At 34.4% G+C, this 19,737-nt stretch overlaps 3 protein-coding genes across 3 annotated transcripts; all 3 read left to right on the forward strand.

Moving 5' to 3' along the window:
* The first annotated feature begins 1,052 nt into the window (after positions 1 to 1,052).
* LOC130958143 (uncharacterized) lies at positions 1,053 to 4,144 on the forward strand. Its single transcript, XM_057885074.1, has 9 exons — positions 1,053 to 1,223; positions 1,635 to 2,398; positions 2,469 to 2,639; positions 2,722 to 2,830; positions 2,950 to 3,008; positions 3,098 to 3,260; positions 3,355 to 3,422; positions 3,535 to 3,790; positions 3,877 to 4,144. The coding sequence occupies exons 1-9, from the start codon at positions 1,103 to 1,105 to the stop codon at positions 3,987 to 3,989; spliced, it is 1,824 nt and encodes a 607-aa protein (XP_057741057.1). The 5' UTR covers positions 1,053 to 1,102; the 3' UTR covers positions 3,990 to 4,144.
* Positions 4,145 to 7,618: 3,474 nt separating this feature from the next.
* On the forward strand, positions 7,619 to 8,785 carry LOC130956503 (uncharacterized). The gene has a single exon (XM_057883555.1). It carries the CDS (start codon positions 7,820 to 7,822, stop codon positions 8,645 to 8,647), a length of 828 nt encoding a protein of 275 aa, XP_057739538.1. The 5' UTR covers positions 7,619 to 7,819; the 3' UTR covers positions 8,648 to 8,785.
* Positions 8,786 to 12,365: 3,580 nt separating this feature from the next.
* LOC130957930 (external alternative NAD(P)H-ubiquinone oxidoreductase B2, mitochondrial-like) lies at positions 12,366 to 16,612 on the forward strand. The gene is made up of 8 exons (XM_057884788.1): positions 12,366 to 12,589; positions 12,902 to 13,154; positions 13,976 to 14,182; positions 14,304 to 14,554; positions 14,710 to 14,932; positions 15,069 to 15,173; positions 15,513 to 16,027; positions 16,122 to 16,612. Exons 1-8 carry the CDS (start codon positions 12,498 to 12,500, stop codon positions 16,207 to 16,209), a joined length of 1,734 nt encoding a protein of 577 aa, XP_057740771.1. The 5' UTR covers positions 12,366 to 12,497; the 3' UTR covers positions 16,210 to 16,612.
* The last annotated feature ends 3,125 nt before the right edge of the window (positions 16,613 to 19,737 follow it).

The raw sequence follows: 19,737 nt of genomic DNA on the forward strand, positions 1-19,737 counted from the left end.
CCGCAAAATGGCCAGAACTAAAAACGCAAAAAGAGTTAGGATTGAGGGTGAAAGTTCCGCATTCACCAATTTATAAATGGATAATAAAATAATAATTTATAAATACGAATAGAAAAATTGAGAACGGCATAACATATAACGTAGTACACAATTCAATCGATTGGATAACACAACCAATCGATTGAATTATGAAAATCTATATTGCTTTGAAAACTTAAATTAATTGGGTAATACAACCAATCGATTGAATTGTGAGACCTCATATTGCTTTGAAGCCTTCAATCGATTAAGTAACATGAACAATCGATTGAATTAGAAAAAACCTACATTTTAATCATCGTTCAATCGATTGTGTAAAAGTTACAATCGATTGATTTTTGAGAAAATCATACTATCGTCCAACATTCAATCGATTGTTTTGTGGAAACCTGAATTTCAATTGATTGATTTTATAAGAAACACGATTTCACAACTCTATACGGATATAATGGATCAAAGATAACATTTTAATCAATTAGGATTATTAAAAAATTATTACAATTAATGAAAGATCTAATTTATTATTACTTTTTGTTTTTTATTATGATAGATGAATGATAAAATAATAATTTATAAAATAAAAAATAAATTTTATAATTAAATAATATATAAAAGATTAATTTATAATTAAAATTAAATAAAAATTATTTAATAATTATTTAAAAATTTAAAAAATATATTTTATTATAAAATTATTTAATGATCCATTTAAGATCATTTTGACTAGTGGCCCTGATGGTGTGTGGTTGTTGATTTACGGCTAGTGCGGCGAGCTATTTTGGAGAGAAGTGGTGAAAGTGAAAATGAGATCAAAGATGTTGGGTCTTTTCTCGCTTGGGCCCAAATTAGCGTGCTTATGAGATACATAAAAGGCCATATATCTTGATACAATTATGCAAAAATTTAGAAGAAAGCCCAAGCCCAAGCCCAAACTCAAATATAATGATTTGGAATTTGCATGCTTGAGTGTAGAGGCGAGAAAGCAGCAACTGTCGATGGCTTTTGGCGCTGTTTCTTCGTTGCAGTGTGAGTCTTGAGAGTAAGAGACTCTCTCTTTTATCAAATGGCTTCCACAAAGCGCCAACTGTCGGAGGAGTGGATACCGAACTCCACGAACACGATGACCCCTCGTCATTTTGTTTCTTCTCCTTGCGTTGTTCTCAATCAAGCTGATTGCGACTTGGGTATTCAATTCTCAATCCTATCTTCCACGATCATCTTTCTTAGTTCCCTTAAAGATGCTGCCTTTAGTCAAAAAGAGAAGAACTTTGCTTAGGGTTTTGTGAATCCAACATGAATATTCCCGTTTTTGCTCTGGATTGTATGATTGAGTTGATAATTTGTATTAGTGCATGATACTTGCATGTTTGATTATCTTATTTTTTATTTTCTTTCTAATGTGCGTTCTTTAGTCACTCGCATTTGATTACATTCAGCTTGTGATGTCTGAGAAATAAGTGCACGATAGTTAAGTATTTTGTGTTTTCTTTCTTCCTAATGTGCTGTAAAAATCTTTGCATTCTTTAGTTATTGCATTTGATTTGATAGCATTCTGCTTGTGATGACTAAGTTGCTGAAAATTGAATTGTTGCTAGATTTCAATGTGGAATCCGATGGACTTGTTGGATATGGACTTCATGATCAGGGGTTTGCTTATTGTTGGTCTGGTGCCCGAGCTAACGTTGGAATAACCAGAGGAAGATATTGTTTTGGGTGCAAAATTGTTTCTTTGCAGCAGGTTCCAATGGAGGACACCGACTTTGAGGAGCGGCATATTTGCCGGCTTGGTATATCTAGAGGGGATGATATGCTTGGGGAACTTGGGGAGACCAAATACAGCTTCGGATATGATGGGACAGGAAAGTTTTCACATGAAGAAAAATCTTCAGATTATGGTAAGAGGTTTGGTGTTGGTGATACAATAGTATGCTGTATTGACCTTGAAGGCAAGCCAATGGCTTCAATTGGTTTCTCCAAGAATGGTAAATGGTTGGGAACTGCACTCTATTTTTTCCCTAGTCCTTTAGGTCTTGGAGTGGTGGATTCTCCCCTGGAAGATTTACAGTGGAAATCAGCACTTTTTCCACATGTGCTGTTAAAAAATGTGGTGGTTAAGATGCAGTTCAGCCTTGAAGATGGACTTGTTCCTCAAGAAGGGTTCAAACCTTGGGCCTCTGCTATTGAGGACAGAAACATCATCATGGGACCTGCCTTTTCTGATCAAAGCAATTGTGAAGTGATAATGATGGTGGGTTTGCCTGCTTCAGGGAAGACTACATGGGCAGAAAAATGGGTGGAAGAGCATCCAGAAAAGCGTTATGTTTTGCTTGGAACAAAGTTGATTCTTGATCAGATGAAGGTTAATGATACACTGATATATCCTTCTCTTCTGTCTCTAATTTGTGCTTAACTCAAAAAATTGTGTGCAGTTGAACGACTGTGGTGAAAGACTTGATCGCTTGATGGATCAAGTAACTGGAGTATTCAATGTGCTGCTAACGAGAGCAGCTATTATTCCTCGCAATTATATAATTGATCAAACAAATGTTCACAAAAATGCACGTAAGCATAAGCTCAAACCATTTGCTGACTATCAAAAGGTAGCTGTTGATCTACATCTTTGGTTGCATCCTAAAAGTTAAATTTTCCACTGATTGTAATATCATTTTATGTTCAATGCAGATTGCTGTTGTTGTATTTCCAAAGCCAGAAGAGCTCAAGGTGCGGTGTGATAAACGATTTAAAGAAACCGGAAAAAAAGTGCCGCCTGATTCTCTGAAAAACATGATTGGTACTTTCACATCTTACTTTTTTCTCTATTTTTTATCTGCCTATTTTATGTTCATCATTTCTCCCAACTTACAATCTTTTTTTGGCCTATTATGTTCTATTTTGTTATGGATGTGGCAGCTAACTATGTTCTTCCAAAAAGCATGGATATGCCTAATTCAGATGAGTATTTTGATCAGGTATTTTGGATATTTGGTAATGTAACAGCCTATACATATTTTTGGTGTTAAATGTAAATATTTTGACTAAAGCTTTATTTCATTTGAAGGTTAAGTTTGTAGAACTGAACCGAGATGAGTCTCAGATGTATTTAGATCAGATGAAGCAGGATCGTACATCTATATCAAACACTAGTTCATCGCAATTACAGTGCAGTGATTCCTTTCATTCACTTGCTGGTTCTCCTTTGCAAAACCAAGAAAGTTTTACAGGTTTTTGTCAACATACTGTTATTTTTCTACCATGGAGTATGTTTTTGTATTTAATGCTTTTAATGATTGTAACACTTGGTGCTCTTTGGTTCAGGCGGAGTTAATCACGGACAAGGCATTCATTCTCAGATCCATCCATCCAACTACTGGATGCCCAGTCAAGTTAGTTGGATCTATCTGTTTTATACACATACTAAATTGTATTGCTATCCATCTTGTTTATTTGTTTTGAGGCAACAATGCTGATTCCTGTAGCTGGTATACATGCTCATAGGTTAACACAAATGTTCATGTGGTTGATCAGCATCATGGAAGTATGAATTCATTTTCCGAAGTATATCCAGGCAGTCAAATACCCCCTGTACCCCGAGCACCCTCTCCTTGTGGACATAATCCCATTAACAGAAATGAAGCGAATGAAGCCTTGCCAATTTCAAATGCAGCTACGATGCCTTTTGATTATCATAAATCCTACAATGACAACAGCGGTTTCCAGCGCCACCTGCAAACTCCATCCTCAGCCACACCCGGTAGTTGCTTCCCCCCTCAACTCCCCTCCTCCTTCTCCTCGTATTATCATGCAATATGATTGACATTGCTTTCTGTTACATTTCAGATTCAGTTTCCCCATTCGGAATACCAAAACCAAGTTCAAGACCTCCAGATGTAAGATTCCCAGATTACAAACCATATCCTGGATATACCCCTCAGCGTCCAAGATACTATTGACTCTTCTATGGAATCTGCTAGTCTTCATAGATATAACCTGGATGTCTTTACATGTTTAAAATTTTTCTTGTGCATAGATACCAAATGAATTCACTATTCAGACATTAATAAACCTCACATGTATAGTGGTAAATTGAATGCCAAAATGTGAAAGCTTCAGAGTTTCCGGAACACTTCATACTCTTTTCTTATGAATGAGTGACAAATCATAAAGCTCGAAATCATGACCAATTGGCTTGGTAAATGTTTCAAATTTTAATATATTTTGAAGCTTATAACAATAATGTATTTGGATACGATTTTTGATATAGAAATCCAAATATTGAAAAGAGTAAAATGGATTTTGATTTTCACTTGTTCATTTTTCTCATCATTATATTTGATTTGTATCTAAATAAACACTTTTACTTGGAAGTGTGCAAATAATATTCATCTTATTTATAATCCATTCATAATAAGGTTGAAAAAACAAATAAATTATGAAATTGTTAAGGGATATGAAATTTGGTTCTAACTTTTGAGGTGGGCATAGGCCATATGAGCTAAGTATAATTATGCATTTATGCAAAAGTAAGAAGGGATCCACACTATGGCTTTCCAAAGCAACAGGGCGCAATCCATGTGAGTAACTCAGAAAAGCAAACTTGCCTACGCAAGCTCCGTGTCTTTGAGCCTACAACACCACACCACACTACACCGGCACTTTATTTATTTATTTATTTTTTGTCCATGGTATTCTCTAGTTTAACAGGTCAATAACTAAGCTAATAGGTTACTGTATGCGCAAGGCTAACCACTCGACCAATCCAAATTGTTACCGACACTTTATTTATTTATTTAGTGAATTAGGCCTAACTCTATATGAGTTTCTAAAAGCCCAAGTCTACCAAAATCCATAATTATTCATCCAAGAATTCTAGCACCTCATCCAATTCATGTACGTACGTGGGTGTGATTTGATTAGAGAATAAAGATATATTCAACCACCTTTGCATTTCCTTTATGATAAAGGTGGATAGATTCTTTTTTTTTTCAGTTTTTGGCTTTTTATGTTATGATTGAATTGTATTGTTTTTAATTTTGTAATTTTTATTATTAATGTTAAAGAACTAAATTAAAATAGATGTATTGGTTTTTTACGGGTAGAATTGAGTGAAGGGTGCGTGTGAGAGTCCCGAGCGAGCATGCATTTGCCTATAAGATGAAAATATAGGAGAGTAGTGAGTAACAAAGAAGATAGAAATTGGAAAGGAAGGAGATTATTAAACAGCTTCACATAGATGCGACAAGTGAGTTTGGACATAACCGAAAGTGAGAGTAGGAAGAATCCAGTGCACATGGGCAATACATATGACTAATGCCTTTTGAGTGGGTCACTTCCAAAGCCAGAGGTCACTATAATAATGTTCATGCAGGTAATATATACCAAACTTTGATGCTTATTGTAATGTTGCATATACATTTTCATGTATTATCAATTTATCATATTTGTTTGTGCTGCGTACAAGAGTAAGAAATAGTGGGACTGTAAATGCAGGGAATGTTGGGGAACAAGTTGTTCTTGTTCACAACACACACTAGCCAGCTGTTTAATTTGCTATTCAATTTGGAGTCATAGGTGGAATTGACTATGCATGCATATTCAGTAACATCTTGTATCAACATAATCTTATTCTTTTCTTTGCTATGTGCTTTCTATAATCTTAGGAGATCAATGTTGTCACTTTTTACTCAATGCTCTATTTATTAATGTTGCAACTGTGAGAAGTGTATGAAGTTAGTCTCAAATCAAAGAAAGTTTATATGTGGTGGAGGAGTTAGAAGGGAATTGATGCTTAATATGGAAACTCATATTTGATAGAGAGTTTGTTAATGTTGCAAGTATGAGGAGTGTATGAAGTTAATTCCACATCAAAAAAAGTAAGGAAAAGTGAAGAGTTTATAAGATGAGAGGCTCATTAACTTACTTCCTTAAGATTTTGAGTTGGACGTGGTGTTTTCTCATCTTATATTCTCTTGCTTGATTCCTTTCCGAAATCTTCCCGGTGGTCGAGAACTTCCCAAAACACCATCCAAGAAGAAAGCCGGGGCATATGAATAAGGGTAGCTCTAATGTTAATGTCACTAGCAATTTACTATCGCCATTCTCATGTAACCATCTTTTTATTAATTTCCCAAAACACCCTCTCTTTTCCCTCAATTCCCCTTTGTATTCTGCTACTTAATTTTTCCTCAATGAGAAAGGCACACGGTGTGAATGGGGAACCTAAAGCCTAAAGCAATGGGCTGGGATCTTTGGTGGAACTCAAATGCAATAAGACTCTAAGAGGATATTTTGGGGGAAAAATGATTGAATGAAAGTGGCATTATTTCTAGTTTGCTACCCATGAATCAAATATTATACTTGGGATAATTTTTTCACAAATCAACTCAAAAGTTATATGGTTTCGAACACAACTCAACTTAAATTCATGAAAATTAAATTTAGTGGAAATTCAGGTGCAGTCGACTTCACGTGAAGTTGATACCTGAGAGCCGTTAGATGATTTGACTGATTTGACAAAATTTTCATCTAATGACTCTTAGATATTAACTTACGTGAAGTCGACTTCACCTGAGTTTTCACCAAATTAAATATCAAATCATTATTAAAAGTTTTTAATGTTTTAAATGCATTTAAATTTTTCAAAAGTTATTATTCCTTATCTTCTTAAAATCTTAATCATTAGTTAATTCCGAAACAATTTATGCAAAATGCGGTACGATACGACTGAATTATATTTTTTTGAAAAACAATAAATAGAATTGTTCTTGATGCAGTCCTTAGTCCTTTTAGTTTCGGAGAGCACATATTCCGAAAGCCTTGAACTTTAGGGATGACATAGAGGGACCATAATTTAGCCAAATCATGGGGAATCATTTTCATATTATCGTATATATGATACATAGAAAAAGTGATAACTTTCCCATTCCATTAATGTAAAATTACCATACTGAACGATGCTTGACTTCGTTACAATCAAACAATCGATAAAAGCATATAGTACAAAGAAAATAACGTTCAGAACTTTCCAAAAACAACCGCGCTAATAAATTAATCATGTGAATAAACTTTCCTAAACCCATCAACTAATGTTAAGACGTTAAAAGAAAAATAAAAAAAGAAGTTAGACATGAAAATGTGAATGACTGACCAAAAACGGCAAGTAGCCGTGAAATTTGTGATCACTAATTGAGAAACTTACCCTAAAAATTATTCATGTGTTTATAGGTAAAACGTAACATAATCACATTCATCTATAGGTTACCAAGCTAAGTACTAACCAAAAACAATGAACAAACTTAACGTCATTTGCTCCTCAAATCAATGTCTCGATTTGCTCCATAAAAGGGAAAGCAATTAAGTAGATAGATTCCATGAATTAAAACCTAAAAATCAGTACGGACCGACGGGGTTGATACTTGATACATCATACATTGATTAAGATCATGGATTTGTAAAGTCTTAAAAAGCATAGCAACTTTTTAGGTTGAGATTTGTAGGTTTTCCGTGTAATATATACATTGTAAAGGACCACACCACCCTTCTTGACCTTTCCCCACTCTATTATTCTATGCCTTCTTTTCACGCCAAAAAACACTTATAAACCCCCCACAATAACCCATCTTCTACTGTGCCCCTTTTCAACTCAATTGAATTTGTAAACTTCTTTCCTTTTTTTTTTTCTCTTTTCTCATCATTCAAAGTTTCATCATCTGCTTTTCTCTGCTAATGGCTTGTCGGCAATGATGAAAGTGGATTACTTTTGGAATTGAAGTTAGTTTCAGCTATGGCTCTTGATCAAATTATTAACTTGTTATGCAATGAAACTGTTTCTTTTTTCTCTGTTTTCTCTTCTGATCCTCTGTTTCATTGCATTGTCATCTTCTACACCTTGATTTTGCTATATTTGCCTCATCAATATTGGAGAATAGTTTTCTCACCTGTTCTGATTCTCACCGGCGTTCTATTACTCTTCATTCTCCGTCTCGGTGTAATTCAGAGAAGTGAAGAATTTCAGAAGGAAAGGAACCATGTTGAAGAAGTTGAAGAACAAGAATCCATTGCTGAAGAAGAAAACAGGGGAAACAGAGAAGAGAAACAGGGGAAGCCAATTGAGCTTGTTGAAACGAATTCTAACGATCGGATCAAGAGAAATTCTGAAATTGAGTTCGAATCTGACGTGGGTTTCGAATCAAAGTCGTATTTTGAGGAGTCTTTCATGGAATGGAATGTGAAAGCGCCATTGGAGGTTATATATGAAGAGTATGAAGGTGAAGAAGCAGAGCATCATCCCAATGAAAAACAAGAAGACACAACTATCTTCAGGTACCCTTCTTTGTCGCGTTATTATCCTGAGTCTGACTCGGACAGCTCGTCGGAGAATGGTTTTCCGGCGACCGGAAATTGGGACTCGCCGGAGAATATGAGCTTCACTTGGGATGAAGAAGACAGAGAAGGACTAATAGAGATAGCTCTTGATGGTGGTGGTAAGAAGTGTGGGTTGGAGTTTAACTTTGAGGAAGAGAATTTGATTGAGATTGATATTTCTCCGACTCGGCAAAGAGAATTTTCCGATGAGGACAGGCACTTCTCCGGTGAGATTAGTTGCAACTAGTGTGATATTTCATTGAAGATTAACATAGTGTGAGTGGAGTATTATCATCATTAAAATGGTGTCATATATATGCTTTGTATTGAGAGTGGAGTTGCCACTCCTTAACATAGTAGATTGATTATCTTGTGTTTTTTGTGAACGTGGTTCATCTTGTGTTTAAACATACGAAGACTAATCATAATCACTAATGTTAAAAATTAATGTGTCAAATAGTTAACATATCTCTATCTTGGTAAGATAAGATTTAGTGGTGTTGTATGAAACCATTTTAGATCCAAATCTAAAATTTGAAGTGGTAGTTTGGATCTAAATGAACTTTAATCACTTAGCGTGAAACTTGAATGGGTTACACTTGATTGATTCAAACATGACACCAAGTCCCACTCAACAAAGTGATTAGCACTTGCATGTTCCTCTAGACAGAAGAAAAGTTAAATGGACATGGTAGTGAAAGTGACAAGTGACAACACATACTAAGAGTAACAGAGCGTTATGGATGTTTGGTTAACCCACAAAAATGGGTCATTACTTATTCTCCATATTTTCTTTTTCTCTATCTTTCCTTTTTTGTTTCTTACCCTCTCTTTTATTTTCTTTCTTTCTTTCTTTCTTCCTGTCACTGTCCCCAAAATGTGAGTCAAAGAAAGGTACGTCGCACCATGAAAAGATTACAAATTAAAATTTAGACTTAGGTAGCTTGTTAACGCATAATCAATATCATATCCTTTTTTTTCTTTTATCTTTTATTTAACGCGTCATGCACGTAGAATTATTTGATACATAGTTGGAGAGATACCTATTCTTTTCTTCAAGACATTGGAACGTGCGTGCGTAGAGCGTAGTTCACTCTCCCATATAAAGCAACCCCGGTAGCTTAATGTGTTAGATGGTTCCTCTTCCCAAGTTTCCATGTTAAAGCACAGTACTCTTCAAATTCTAATTTGGTCCCTTACAATATAAGTGGATAGAAGAAAATAAAATAATGCATGAAAATGTATGAGAAGCCAAATATAATTTAAGTGGAAACTCAGGTGCAGTCGATTTCACGTGAAGTTGATAATTGAGCGCCGTTAAATTATTTGATTGATTTGACTAAATTTTCATCTAACGGCTCTCAGCTATCAACTTCACGTGAAATCGACTGCATCTGAGTTTTCACCTATAATTTAGGGCTCCACTTGATTTAGATTGAATGAAAGTGAATTGTGATTATTATCATATAGGACAGATCAGAGAGAGACAATCAGCGAGGGTTCTTTTTATTTCAATTTCAACACACTATACATACCTTCATCAAAGTTTCAAAGCGAAATCATCATCACCAGTAGCCACCATAACTTGTAATAAGAACTAAGAACTGATCAATCCACTTTCATTAACAGTGTGTGTACGTTTGGAAAGGACAATTTTGACATGGACAAGGGACTACACATACACCTATACATGATCATCCTCCTCTTAAAAAGTAGTTCAATTTATTAATTTCATTTCATTTGCAGCCGTACGTATATATATATAAGCTAAGTTAACCCGTTTGAAACTGTTTTTGGGGACAATTGTTATGTTAGCCACATAGCATATATACCTTTAATTCCACATATCTCAATTATAGTCATCTTGATGGAGACTCGCTCACTCCTTTAGCCTGAGGTCTATAATTCTCTGTTCGTAGCAGTGTAAACAAAGATATTTTATTCATACTATAATGATCATGCAGAAACTCTAATTGACGAAGACATATCATAGCTTGGAAAAGAACATGAGTAGTTTTAATTTTACTTTTCTGCATGAAGAACAAATGGAAGAAAACGTATATTACATATTGAATGAAAAACATATGGTTAGATATTTAAACCAAGCTCACCAAATTATCTTCCTTACATCATCATATACTAGATGATTTTTTATCAATTAGATCATTGGTCTATAATATTGACTAATAAGTTGATTGTGTATTATTATAGCTGCCAAGAATTATGACTATAATCATTTTCAGCCTATAGATCATTTAGAGTGTTGTTGCGAAATTTCACTAGTCCAAATCAGCTTGGCCCAATATCTAATTCTTCAAAGCCCGAAGAGTTTTGGAATTTATGGATATTTTCTATTTCAAACTATGATTCTGACCCCCGACCAAAAAAAAACTATGATTCTGACCCAAGAAAACAAAGTGATTAATATTGTAAAATAATTTACATGGAAAAAACGAGCGAATTGTATATTGAGTGCTTCCGAATTAGACTTTTCTTATATCACCTAATATATCTTATTTTCTATTCATGTTTGAGCTAATTTTTTTAGGTATAGAAATTCAAAATGTATTAGGCTTAATTATAGAAAAATGGTATATTTTTTATAGATATAGATATTAAAAAAATTAATTAAAATTCACGAATTGAAAGTTCAATTTTGTTTTAGAAACAAAATTTAGGATTCGATTTGGGATAATAGAAAAATTTGAACCTCAAATTTGTATGAGTTAAATTTTTTTTTAAAAAATAAACAAATTGATGGGTAAAAAAGTCTGGGTTGGATTTGTAACTTTTTTTTTTTAAAAGTATATACTATATATTAAATCACATTATTGAAAAACACTACTTAAATCACAATGCTAAAAATAAAGCCTCATGTTTGTGCTGCAATTTGAAGCTATATATGTTATGATGTTATTATGTATGCATGTGGAAAAGGTTGGGCATGCTGGTGGAACAGCCTGTCTCTGCCTACCACCAGCTTCCTTCTAGAAATTATTATTGTCAACCTTTTTTTTAGGGTAGATTTATTGTTCTCCCACATTTTAGTAGCATCTGCCGCCTCCACATTAAAAAAGCTTTTACTCATCATGTTTTGGGTCAAACACTTATAGTAAATGATGTTTCCGGTTTCCCTAAACCCTAATCTCTATCTGTATTTTTTACTATTTCATTTAACTTGGTTTATTCTCCGCTATATTCTTAATTTTTAATATAAATTTGAAATTGAATACGAACACATCTGCTGAAAAAGAAAATGATAAATGTTCAGTCAAATGTGTATGAAACCAATATTTAATTTCCTTTAAACTAGCTAATTTGCTTTAGAGTTCAAATTATTCCTCTATAATTTATGGAAAAAAAATTCCTTCATTCCCCATCTTGTACAAACAAAATCACTTGCCAATCACATGCCAGCTCACTAACTTAGGTCTCAAAGTAAAGACAACTATTAACTTAGAAATGGTTCGAACTCTTGATCTTTCAGAGGTAGCACTCTAATATTATGTTATGATACCACTCATCCCAAAAGTTTCAACTGATGGATAAAAATAATACTAATGATTATATCTTTAATATTTTATAAATCTCCATTGTACACATTATATAAATATTCTATTGGCTCCTCGTACTTTTCCTATAATTATATATACTAGCTGGCACTTGGCACAATGTAAATGTTAGTAGGATGTTGAGAAACGAGTCAGCTCAATGAGGCGGCGCCCCTATACCTCAGGGGAACGAGGTTGCAGACCTGTCAATTTTGTGAACCACAAAAACTTAAAATAAAATTATTCTTCAATAAAAAATATATTTGTAATATTTTTTTTGCATATTATAATTGAAATAAAAAAATTAAGAAAAAGGACTCGTGTTAGCCCTAACGTGGGCGCCAAGTCAAAAAAGAGTAGCAAAACGGAATGTAGGAACCTTGACAGCGCCTTCGCCTGCAAACCCTATAACACACGCATTCCACCATTTCCCATTTTCTCGCGTTTTCATCACACACACTCTCTCTCTCTCTAAAACGACTTTCTCTCTCTTTGCCGTTTCTTCTCTTTCTCTCCCTCTCCGTCTTCTTCACCGATAACTTTGCTATGACGAGTTTCGCTTTCTTCCAGCGTCTTTCTAAATCCTTCCAAGACCATCCCTCGCATCTTAAGCTCATACTCCTCTGCACCACCGTAACGTACGTATCATCATCAACCTTCTCTTCTATCTACATTTTCCTTTTTCTGTTCTCAGTTGCCCTACCACTTGCTTCATTATATTGTCACGTTAGATCCAATACTTATCTATGAAAACATTATAATTTTCAAGCTATATTCAGAATTTTTTTCAAACACTTGATACATGTTTGCATCAAACCGTAGTCTGTTATAGGTGAACAATTCTTATAAATATGCAAGTAAAACTGAACGCATTACGTAGATGGTGAACTGTAGATCTAACGTATATGTGTATGTGTATGACGGAGATTAATGAATTGGTGGAAATGCAGTGGTGGTGGCCTTTTGGCTTACAGTGATGCTGCTTCTTCTGAAGTGCCGGTTACCGAGAAGAAAAAGGTGGTGGTGCTGGGAACTGGTTGGGCGGGGACTAGCTTCTTGAAGAATCTAAACAATCCGAGATATGAGGTGCAGGTGGTTTCGCCGCGTAACTACTTTGCCTTCACTCCGCTGCTGCCTAGTGTAACGTGCGGGACCGTCGAAGCTCGAAGCATTGTTGAACCCGTTCGCAATATTGCTAAGAAGGTAAGAACTAAGAAATGCATCATATCGAATATTTCATTTGCATGAATTTATTATTTTAATAATTAGTTAGTCATTAATATTTAAAAAGGAAAAGTCTAGGGGGCAGCAGTTTTATTGAATTTTGGCCAGCATGTAACCAGCAGAGGAAGGTGAGCCATTAGATAAAATTTCACACTAATCTCACACCATCAAATCATCATTGATGGCTAGTTGATGGCTAACAATCATAAAAATTGCTGGCCCCTAACATTGCTCAAAAATAAAATATGTATTTGATTTTATAAATTAAAAAAAATTACATTACAGAAATTGAATTGATGATTTAATATGTAACTATTAAAATTAACTTCAACCAAAAATTAAAGTCATAAAAGTGCATTTTGACTTTTCTTTTTCTGCGAGATAAATATTAAAAAACAAATAAAATTAAGATCGGCGGTCTCATTATTTCTTTTATTTCAAAATAACTATTTACTTGGAGAAAATAATGTCACATGAGTTAATTACCTCAAGTTCAATTTTGATTTGGACAAAAAGTTGACAATGACAGAGAACTAGGTAAAAATAACAAATTTTCTGGCACATAAACAGATTTTAGTAATTTGTATGTTTACATTACCTTAACTGTTGTGAGCATAAAAAGCCATGTAGTTCTCTTCATGCAGTAATTTGTTAATATCAAATGAGCTGGCAAGAATGTAACATATCATAAAATGTTATCATTGTGAGATACAAATGGCCGTGCTAGTGAAGTAAATTTACACAACCTTTTCCTGGACAATTGCTATAATTAGGATTTTTATTCGTTTTCATCTGAGCAGAAGGAAGTGGACGTTCTATTCAGTGAAGCAGAGTGTGTCAAGATTGATGCTGAAAACAGAAAAATATATTGTCGATCTAATATAAACAACAATTTGAATGGGAAAGAAGAATTTGTCGTGGACTATGACTATCTAATCATAGCCGTGGGAGCAAATGTCAACACATTTAATACTCCAGGAGTTGTGGAGAATTGCCATTTCTTGAAGGTAACTTCATACTTTATGTTCATCCTTATAGCATGAACCCCAGTGAGCAGAACTTAAGAAATATGCTCGTCTACATGCTTTTAATATTTATTTATCTCTCATGGACATGCGTGTTATGCAGGAGGTTGAAGATGCTCAGAAGATTAGAAGAACTGTTATTGACTGCTTTGAGAGGGCAAATTTACCCAATTTAAGTGAAGAAGAGAAGAAGCGAATTCTTCATTTTGCTATTGTTGGAGGTGGCCCAACTGGGGTAGAGTTTGCCGCCTCACTTCATGACTTTGTCAATGAGGATATGATCAGATTGTATCCGGGAATTAAAGATTTGGTTAAAATTACTCTTCTGGAGGCAGGGGATCATATATTGAGCATGTAAGGATGTGAAACTCTAACAACACTTTTTGCTCCTGTTATTATGATGTACTACAAACAATTCAAGAAAGTTGGTGGTGAATTAAATGCTGAAACAATTAACATTTGATTTGAATCTTATGTCATATTGTGTTCATCACTTGCTCTTTATGCAGGTTTGACAAAAGAATCACTGCTTTTGCTGAAGACAAGTTTCAAAGAGATGGAATTGATGTGAAAACAGGGTCCATGGTTGTGAAGGTAACCGATAAGGAGATTTCCACTAAAGAACTGAAAAATGGAGGAGAAATTAAGACAATTCCATATGGAATGGCTGTCTGGTCAACTGGCATTGGCACTCGTCCATTTATTAAAGATTTCATGGCACAAATTGGTCAGGTATGTCATTGAGAAATTTGACATTATATTTGTGCTGGTTCATGCTTCCATATCTGTTTATTTGATATTTAGTATCATTGGCAGAGAACAATTTCATTGCATGAAGTTATTATTGATTGTTGACTCTTCTAAATAGGCTAGCAGGCGTGCTTTAGCTACTGATGAATGGTTGAGAGTCGAGGGTTGCAACAATGTGTATGCACTCGGTGATTGTGCTACCATCAACCAGCGGAAAGTCATGGTATCAATACAATTTCTTCATCACATATTTAACCAGCTTGTTTCTTAGTATTCACAGAAACACACACTTAAGCATGTGCATTCTTACCAATAATCTTGCATCAATAATGTAATTTGACGTGTAACTTCTATTTTTGCATTTTCTATGTTCTTTTTTTTTATTCTAGACATATATATAATTTTGTTGATGCTGAGAGTTCATTTTCTTTATTCTGTCGCAAAAGTTCTCTCTCACATCTTTAAACAGAGTCATTTACTTATTCTATTGTTAATTATGCTTTTTTCAATTGAATGTTGTGATTCTTCATTGTTAACTCTGAAATGGTTTTTGGGATTGTAGGAAGATATTGCTGCGATCTTTAAGAAGGCTGACAAAAACAATTCAGGAACACTAACGGTGAAAGAATTTCAAGAGGCCATGAATGACATTTGCGAAAGATACCCTCAGCTGGAGTTGTATCTCAAGAATAACCAAATGCGCAACATCGCTGATCTATTGAAGGAAGCCAAAGGAGACGTTAAGAAAGAATCAATTGAACTCAATATCGAGGAACTCAAAACAGCACTCTCCAAAGTGGATTCCCAGATGAAATTCCTTCCTGCTACAGCTCAGGTTGCATCTCAGCAAGGCACTTACCTAGCCAAGTGTTTCAACCGGATGGAAGAGTGTGAAAAGAATCCAGAGGGTCCTCTCAGGTTCAGGGGAGAAGGTCGCCATCGCTTCAAACCCTTTAGGTACAAGCATTTGGGTCAATTCGCTCCATTGGGAGGAGAACAGACAGCTGCCCAGCTTCCCGGGGATTGGGTTTCAATTGGCCACAGCAGTCAATGGCTATGGTATTCTGTCTATGCAAGGTATTGCGTTACATACAACGACACATGCTGAATTTTGATATTTTCATATTACCATGTTGGAATTCTTAATTATTCTGTTTGATCCTTTGAACAGCAAGCAAGTAAGCTGGCGCACAAGGGCCTTGGTAGTTACAGACTGGACAAGACGGTTTATATTTGGAAGAGACTCAAGTCGCATATAGGAGGAGGGAATTCAAAGCAATATTAAAATTCTTTTGATTCAGGAAAAATTCTTGTTTCAGTTTCACCGATTCTTTTCAATAAGAGTAGTACACTAGCAGACTCGCGGCAGGGTTGTTACAGTCAAGGATGAATTGCTTTTCATTTTTTTTTTCCCATCTTAGTTGATATTAGAGTTGCAGCATTATTTGGTCATTTTCCCATTTTTCCAAACTGGTTGGGGAAAAATCATTGAAACTATTCATATGAATACTTCATTAAATATCAAGGAAAGAGTTATTGTTATCGTTAGGGAAAAAATGTTATCGTTAGAGTAATAGCAAAGAGCAAAGATTTCGAGGGAAAGCCTTAGAAATTGGGCTTTGGCACAATTTGTTGGTAATGAAAACTATCTTATACTAGTGACTAGTGATGTTAACAAACAGAAGATAAATAATGATTCCTCGAGTCAAACCCTTAGTCACTTTAACCGAAGTAAGAAAGAAAGAGAAGAATAAAAATAACTTTAAAATTCTAAATACAAGGAAGTTGGTCATTAAAATCTGGTGGAAAGGCACGCGTGTAGGCCACCATGGCAGCACAGGTACAACTTAGGATCACACAAGCTATCATGAAGCACCAGCTTCGATAAACCTCCACCACTTCATTAAGTAGCGATTAAACCACTCCAATGAGAATTAAAGGGATATGTCAAAATTATAAATTAAAAAAATCTTACAATAGATACTAAAAAATTAAGTTTTTAATGCGTTTGTTAAAAAAATTAAAATTTTTTACTAACAATAATCTTATTATATTAGCTAAACCCGATTAATAGAGGTGTAAATTAACATTTGATACAAAATTAGTGTTTGTTTAAACTTTTGAAGTGGCATGTGTGGACGAATTCAGCCCTCCACGTAACAAAGTTAATTAAGTTTGCGTGTTCCCGACAGATAATAGTGTAGTTTCTTAGATGCGGTCAGTTATATATGTATGGTGAGTTTTAGCGTGCGGCTGGCAGAATGAGCCTTCCCATGAGGCTGGTACCGTCTGACACGGTTTTCAGGTTGTTTTGGTTTTTGTTTTTCTTTTTCATTAAAAATAATATTTATATAGAGACCCTAAATAATTTCTTTTTATATAAAGTACCCCTTTTTGGTTCTACAAACATAAATAAACCGAATGGACCTCATAAAACGTAGCCCAGTATATTTTTACTGGATACTTAATAATAGAGTCATGGTAAATTTATTGTTTGAGTAAATGAAAACATCAGTCCAAAAAAAATTCCCATTTTCAAAAAATATTAAAATTTCAGAAAATTGAAAGTGATACCCAGAAGCCATTGTTGCAACCATAATCTTAGTTTCATGTTCGGAAGTTTTGAAGAGATGCTAAGTGAAAACTGGTAGCAGAATACATTCAAAGGTACATTAAAAACTATAGCCCACTTTTTGAAATATCTGTCGAAATTGAGGGATGTGAAACCAAGGCGGTTGGGGTTAGGGTATGAAAAGGAGATGAAGAGAGAGCCGATGATCTTCAATGCAAGTAAATTTCTCAGCAGATCCAAGTTCATTTCGGATCCACGAATGTTGGGTATGTCTTAAAATTCCTTATTTTTCTTTTCTTTGTAGCTCATGGAAGATTATGAATTTACTATACTATGACACCTGTGGCTTTGTGATTGTGACGGATCTTATATTACAATAGAAGAAGAAGAGTGAATTTGAATTTTTCTTTGTGCCTTGCCGACATTGATAATTACATGAACCGTGAGGCCACTTCTTCTTCTTGCTTGTATTTTCCCTCTCTCTTGGATAATACTGGCATTGTGGGAGTAGAGTCAACAAGACTTTTGAGAGAATGAGAAGAAGGAAAAGACAAAGAAGGGGCATAAAAAAATGCCTGCATTAAAAGAAGAAGAAGAAGAAGAAGGGGTATCAAAAACAAGGGAGGTTGGATTTTTTTTTTTTTTGGTCAAAAACGAAGTTGAATTAAGAGAGCTTATAAAATCCAAGGCCTGCATCAAAAGGCCTATATTAAAAAAGAAATAAAAAAGAAATCAATAAAAGCCGAAAGGTTTACTCCGTACAGCCCAAAACAAAAAATATACAGATTTTTTAATTTGGCATCTCAACATTTATAATTTACACATTAGACCATGTCTTGGAGAGAATAACAATTTGTATACAAGACCGGAATTGTCCTTGCCAGCTTACAAAGTCATTCAGCAATGCACATACCTTTACACGTGCAATACTTTGGTAGTGGACAGTGCAATACTTTGGTAGTGGACAACAATCCACTCCGTACCAGCCTCATGGGGGAGGCTGATTCTGCCAGCCCCAGGCTAGAAGTCACCATATATGTATGTGGGGTTGCAAGGAGCAAGAGGACCCAAAAGAAAGATGGTTGCTGTGTTGTCATTGTCAGGCATATGAATGCATGCATATAATTAATGGATCACATTGGTTTATTCATGGTGAGCATGGCAGAAGACAGAAGGAGGTTCATGGAGAGGGTGAATTTTAGCCTGCGCCTGTTCAAAAGAGGCGTCTGGGACGTCTGTCCTTTTTTGTTGCTGTGGTTTTCTATGCAACAGACACGTATTTTTTATGTGACAATGACGTGTATTTATGTGACTTCCATCCAGTTTCATCCTGTATTTTTATAATTGCGTTATGGCCTCTTGTGTTTGTGGCGAAAATGCAATATACATACATTAGATGTTAAATGTGTAAACATGTTTTTCAGTTTTTGGTGGTCCAGTGGACCCTTTAGTTGGGCTGATTAAATATATGAATATATTTTTGGTTGGTAAGGAATGCCCTTTAAATGTGTGAATATATTCTTGACCAAAAAAAAAATGTGTGAATATTTTATAAAAGTGATACGTTTTTTGTGAGAATATTTTTGCACACTGGACAAGAAAAATTGTAACAAACTGAACCATAGGCAAATATTAAGAATTAAATGATTGTTGTGTGTGTCCCTTTGGGGACATCCGATAAAATGATTGTTGTGCGTATAGCCATAAACAAATTTAGTTGTTTTGTGTTAACTAAAAACAGAATTATTTTGTTAAAAAATACAGAATTATTTATATAATTTATTCAGTACCGAAAAATTAAATATTTTAATAAATTATTTTTTGGAGTTGACTTAAAAAATGATTTTAACAATTATGAAATTTGATTTTAATTCTATAGAACAATATTATGTAGTTGTCAACTTTTTTTTTTGTTCGTGAATTTGTGAATACTAATTTGATCATCGTATTTATTGGAATATTTTGTCGTTCAAAATGCATTAGTGAAATTACAACACATTAATTATTACGGAAAATATAACTAGTAATTATCTACTTCCTTAAATAGTTTTCACCAAGATTATATTAGCGAACGTTTATCACATATATTAAACTTATTAATTGAAAAATTTTTATATTTATTTAAATAAAGACTATTAATTTTTTATTAATAAAAATCTTAATAAGACATGCTAAGTAAACTCTTGTACTACGGATTTATAGCCATCAAATTTAA

The sequence above is a fragment of the Arachis stenosperma genome, chromosome 10 (genome assembly GCF_014773155.1).
Source record: "Arachis stenosperma cultivar V10309 chromosome 10, arast.V10309.gnm1.PFL2, whole genome shotgun sequence".
Classification (NCBI taxonomy): Eukaryota; Viridiplantae; Streptophyta; class Magnoliopsida; order Fabales; family Fabaceae; genus Arachis; species Arachis stenosperma.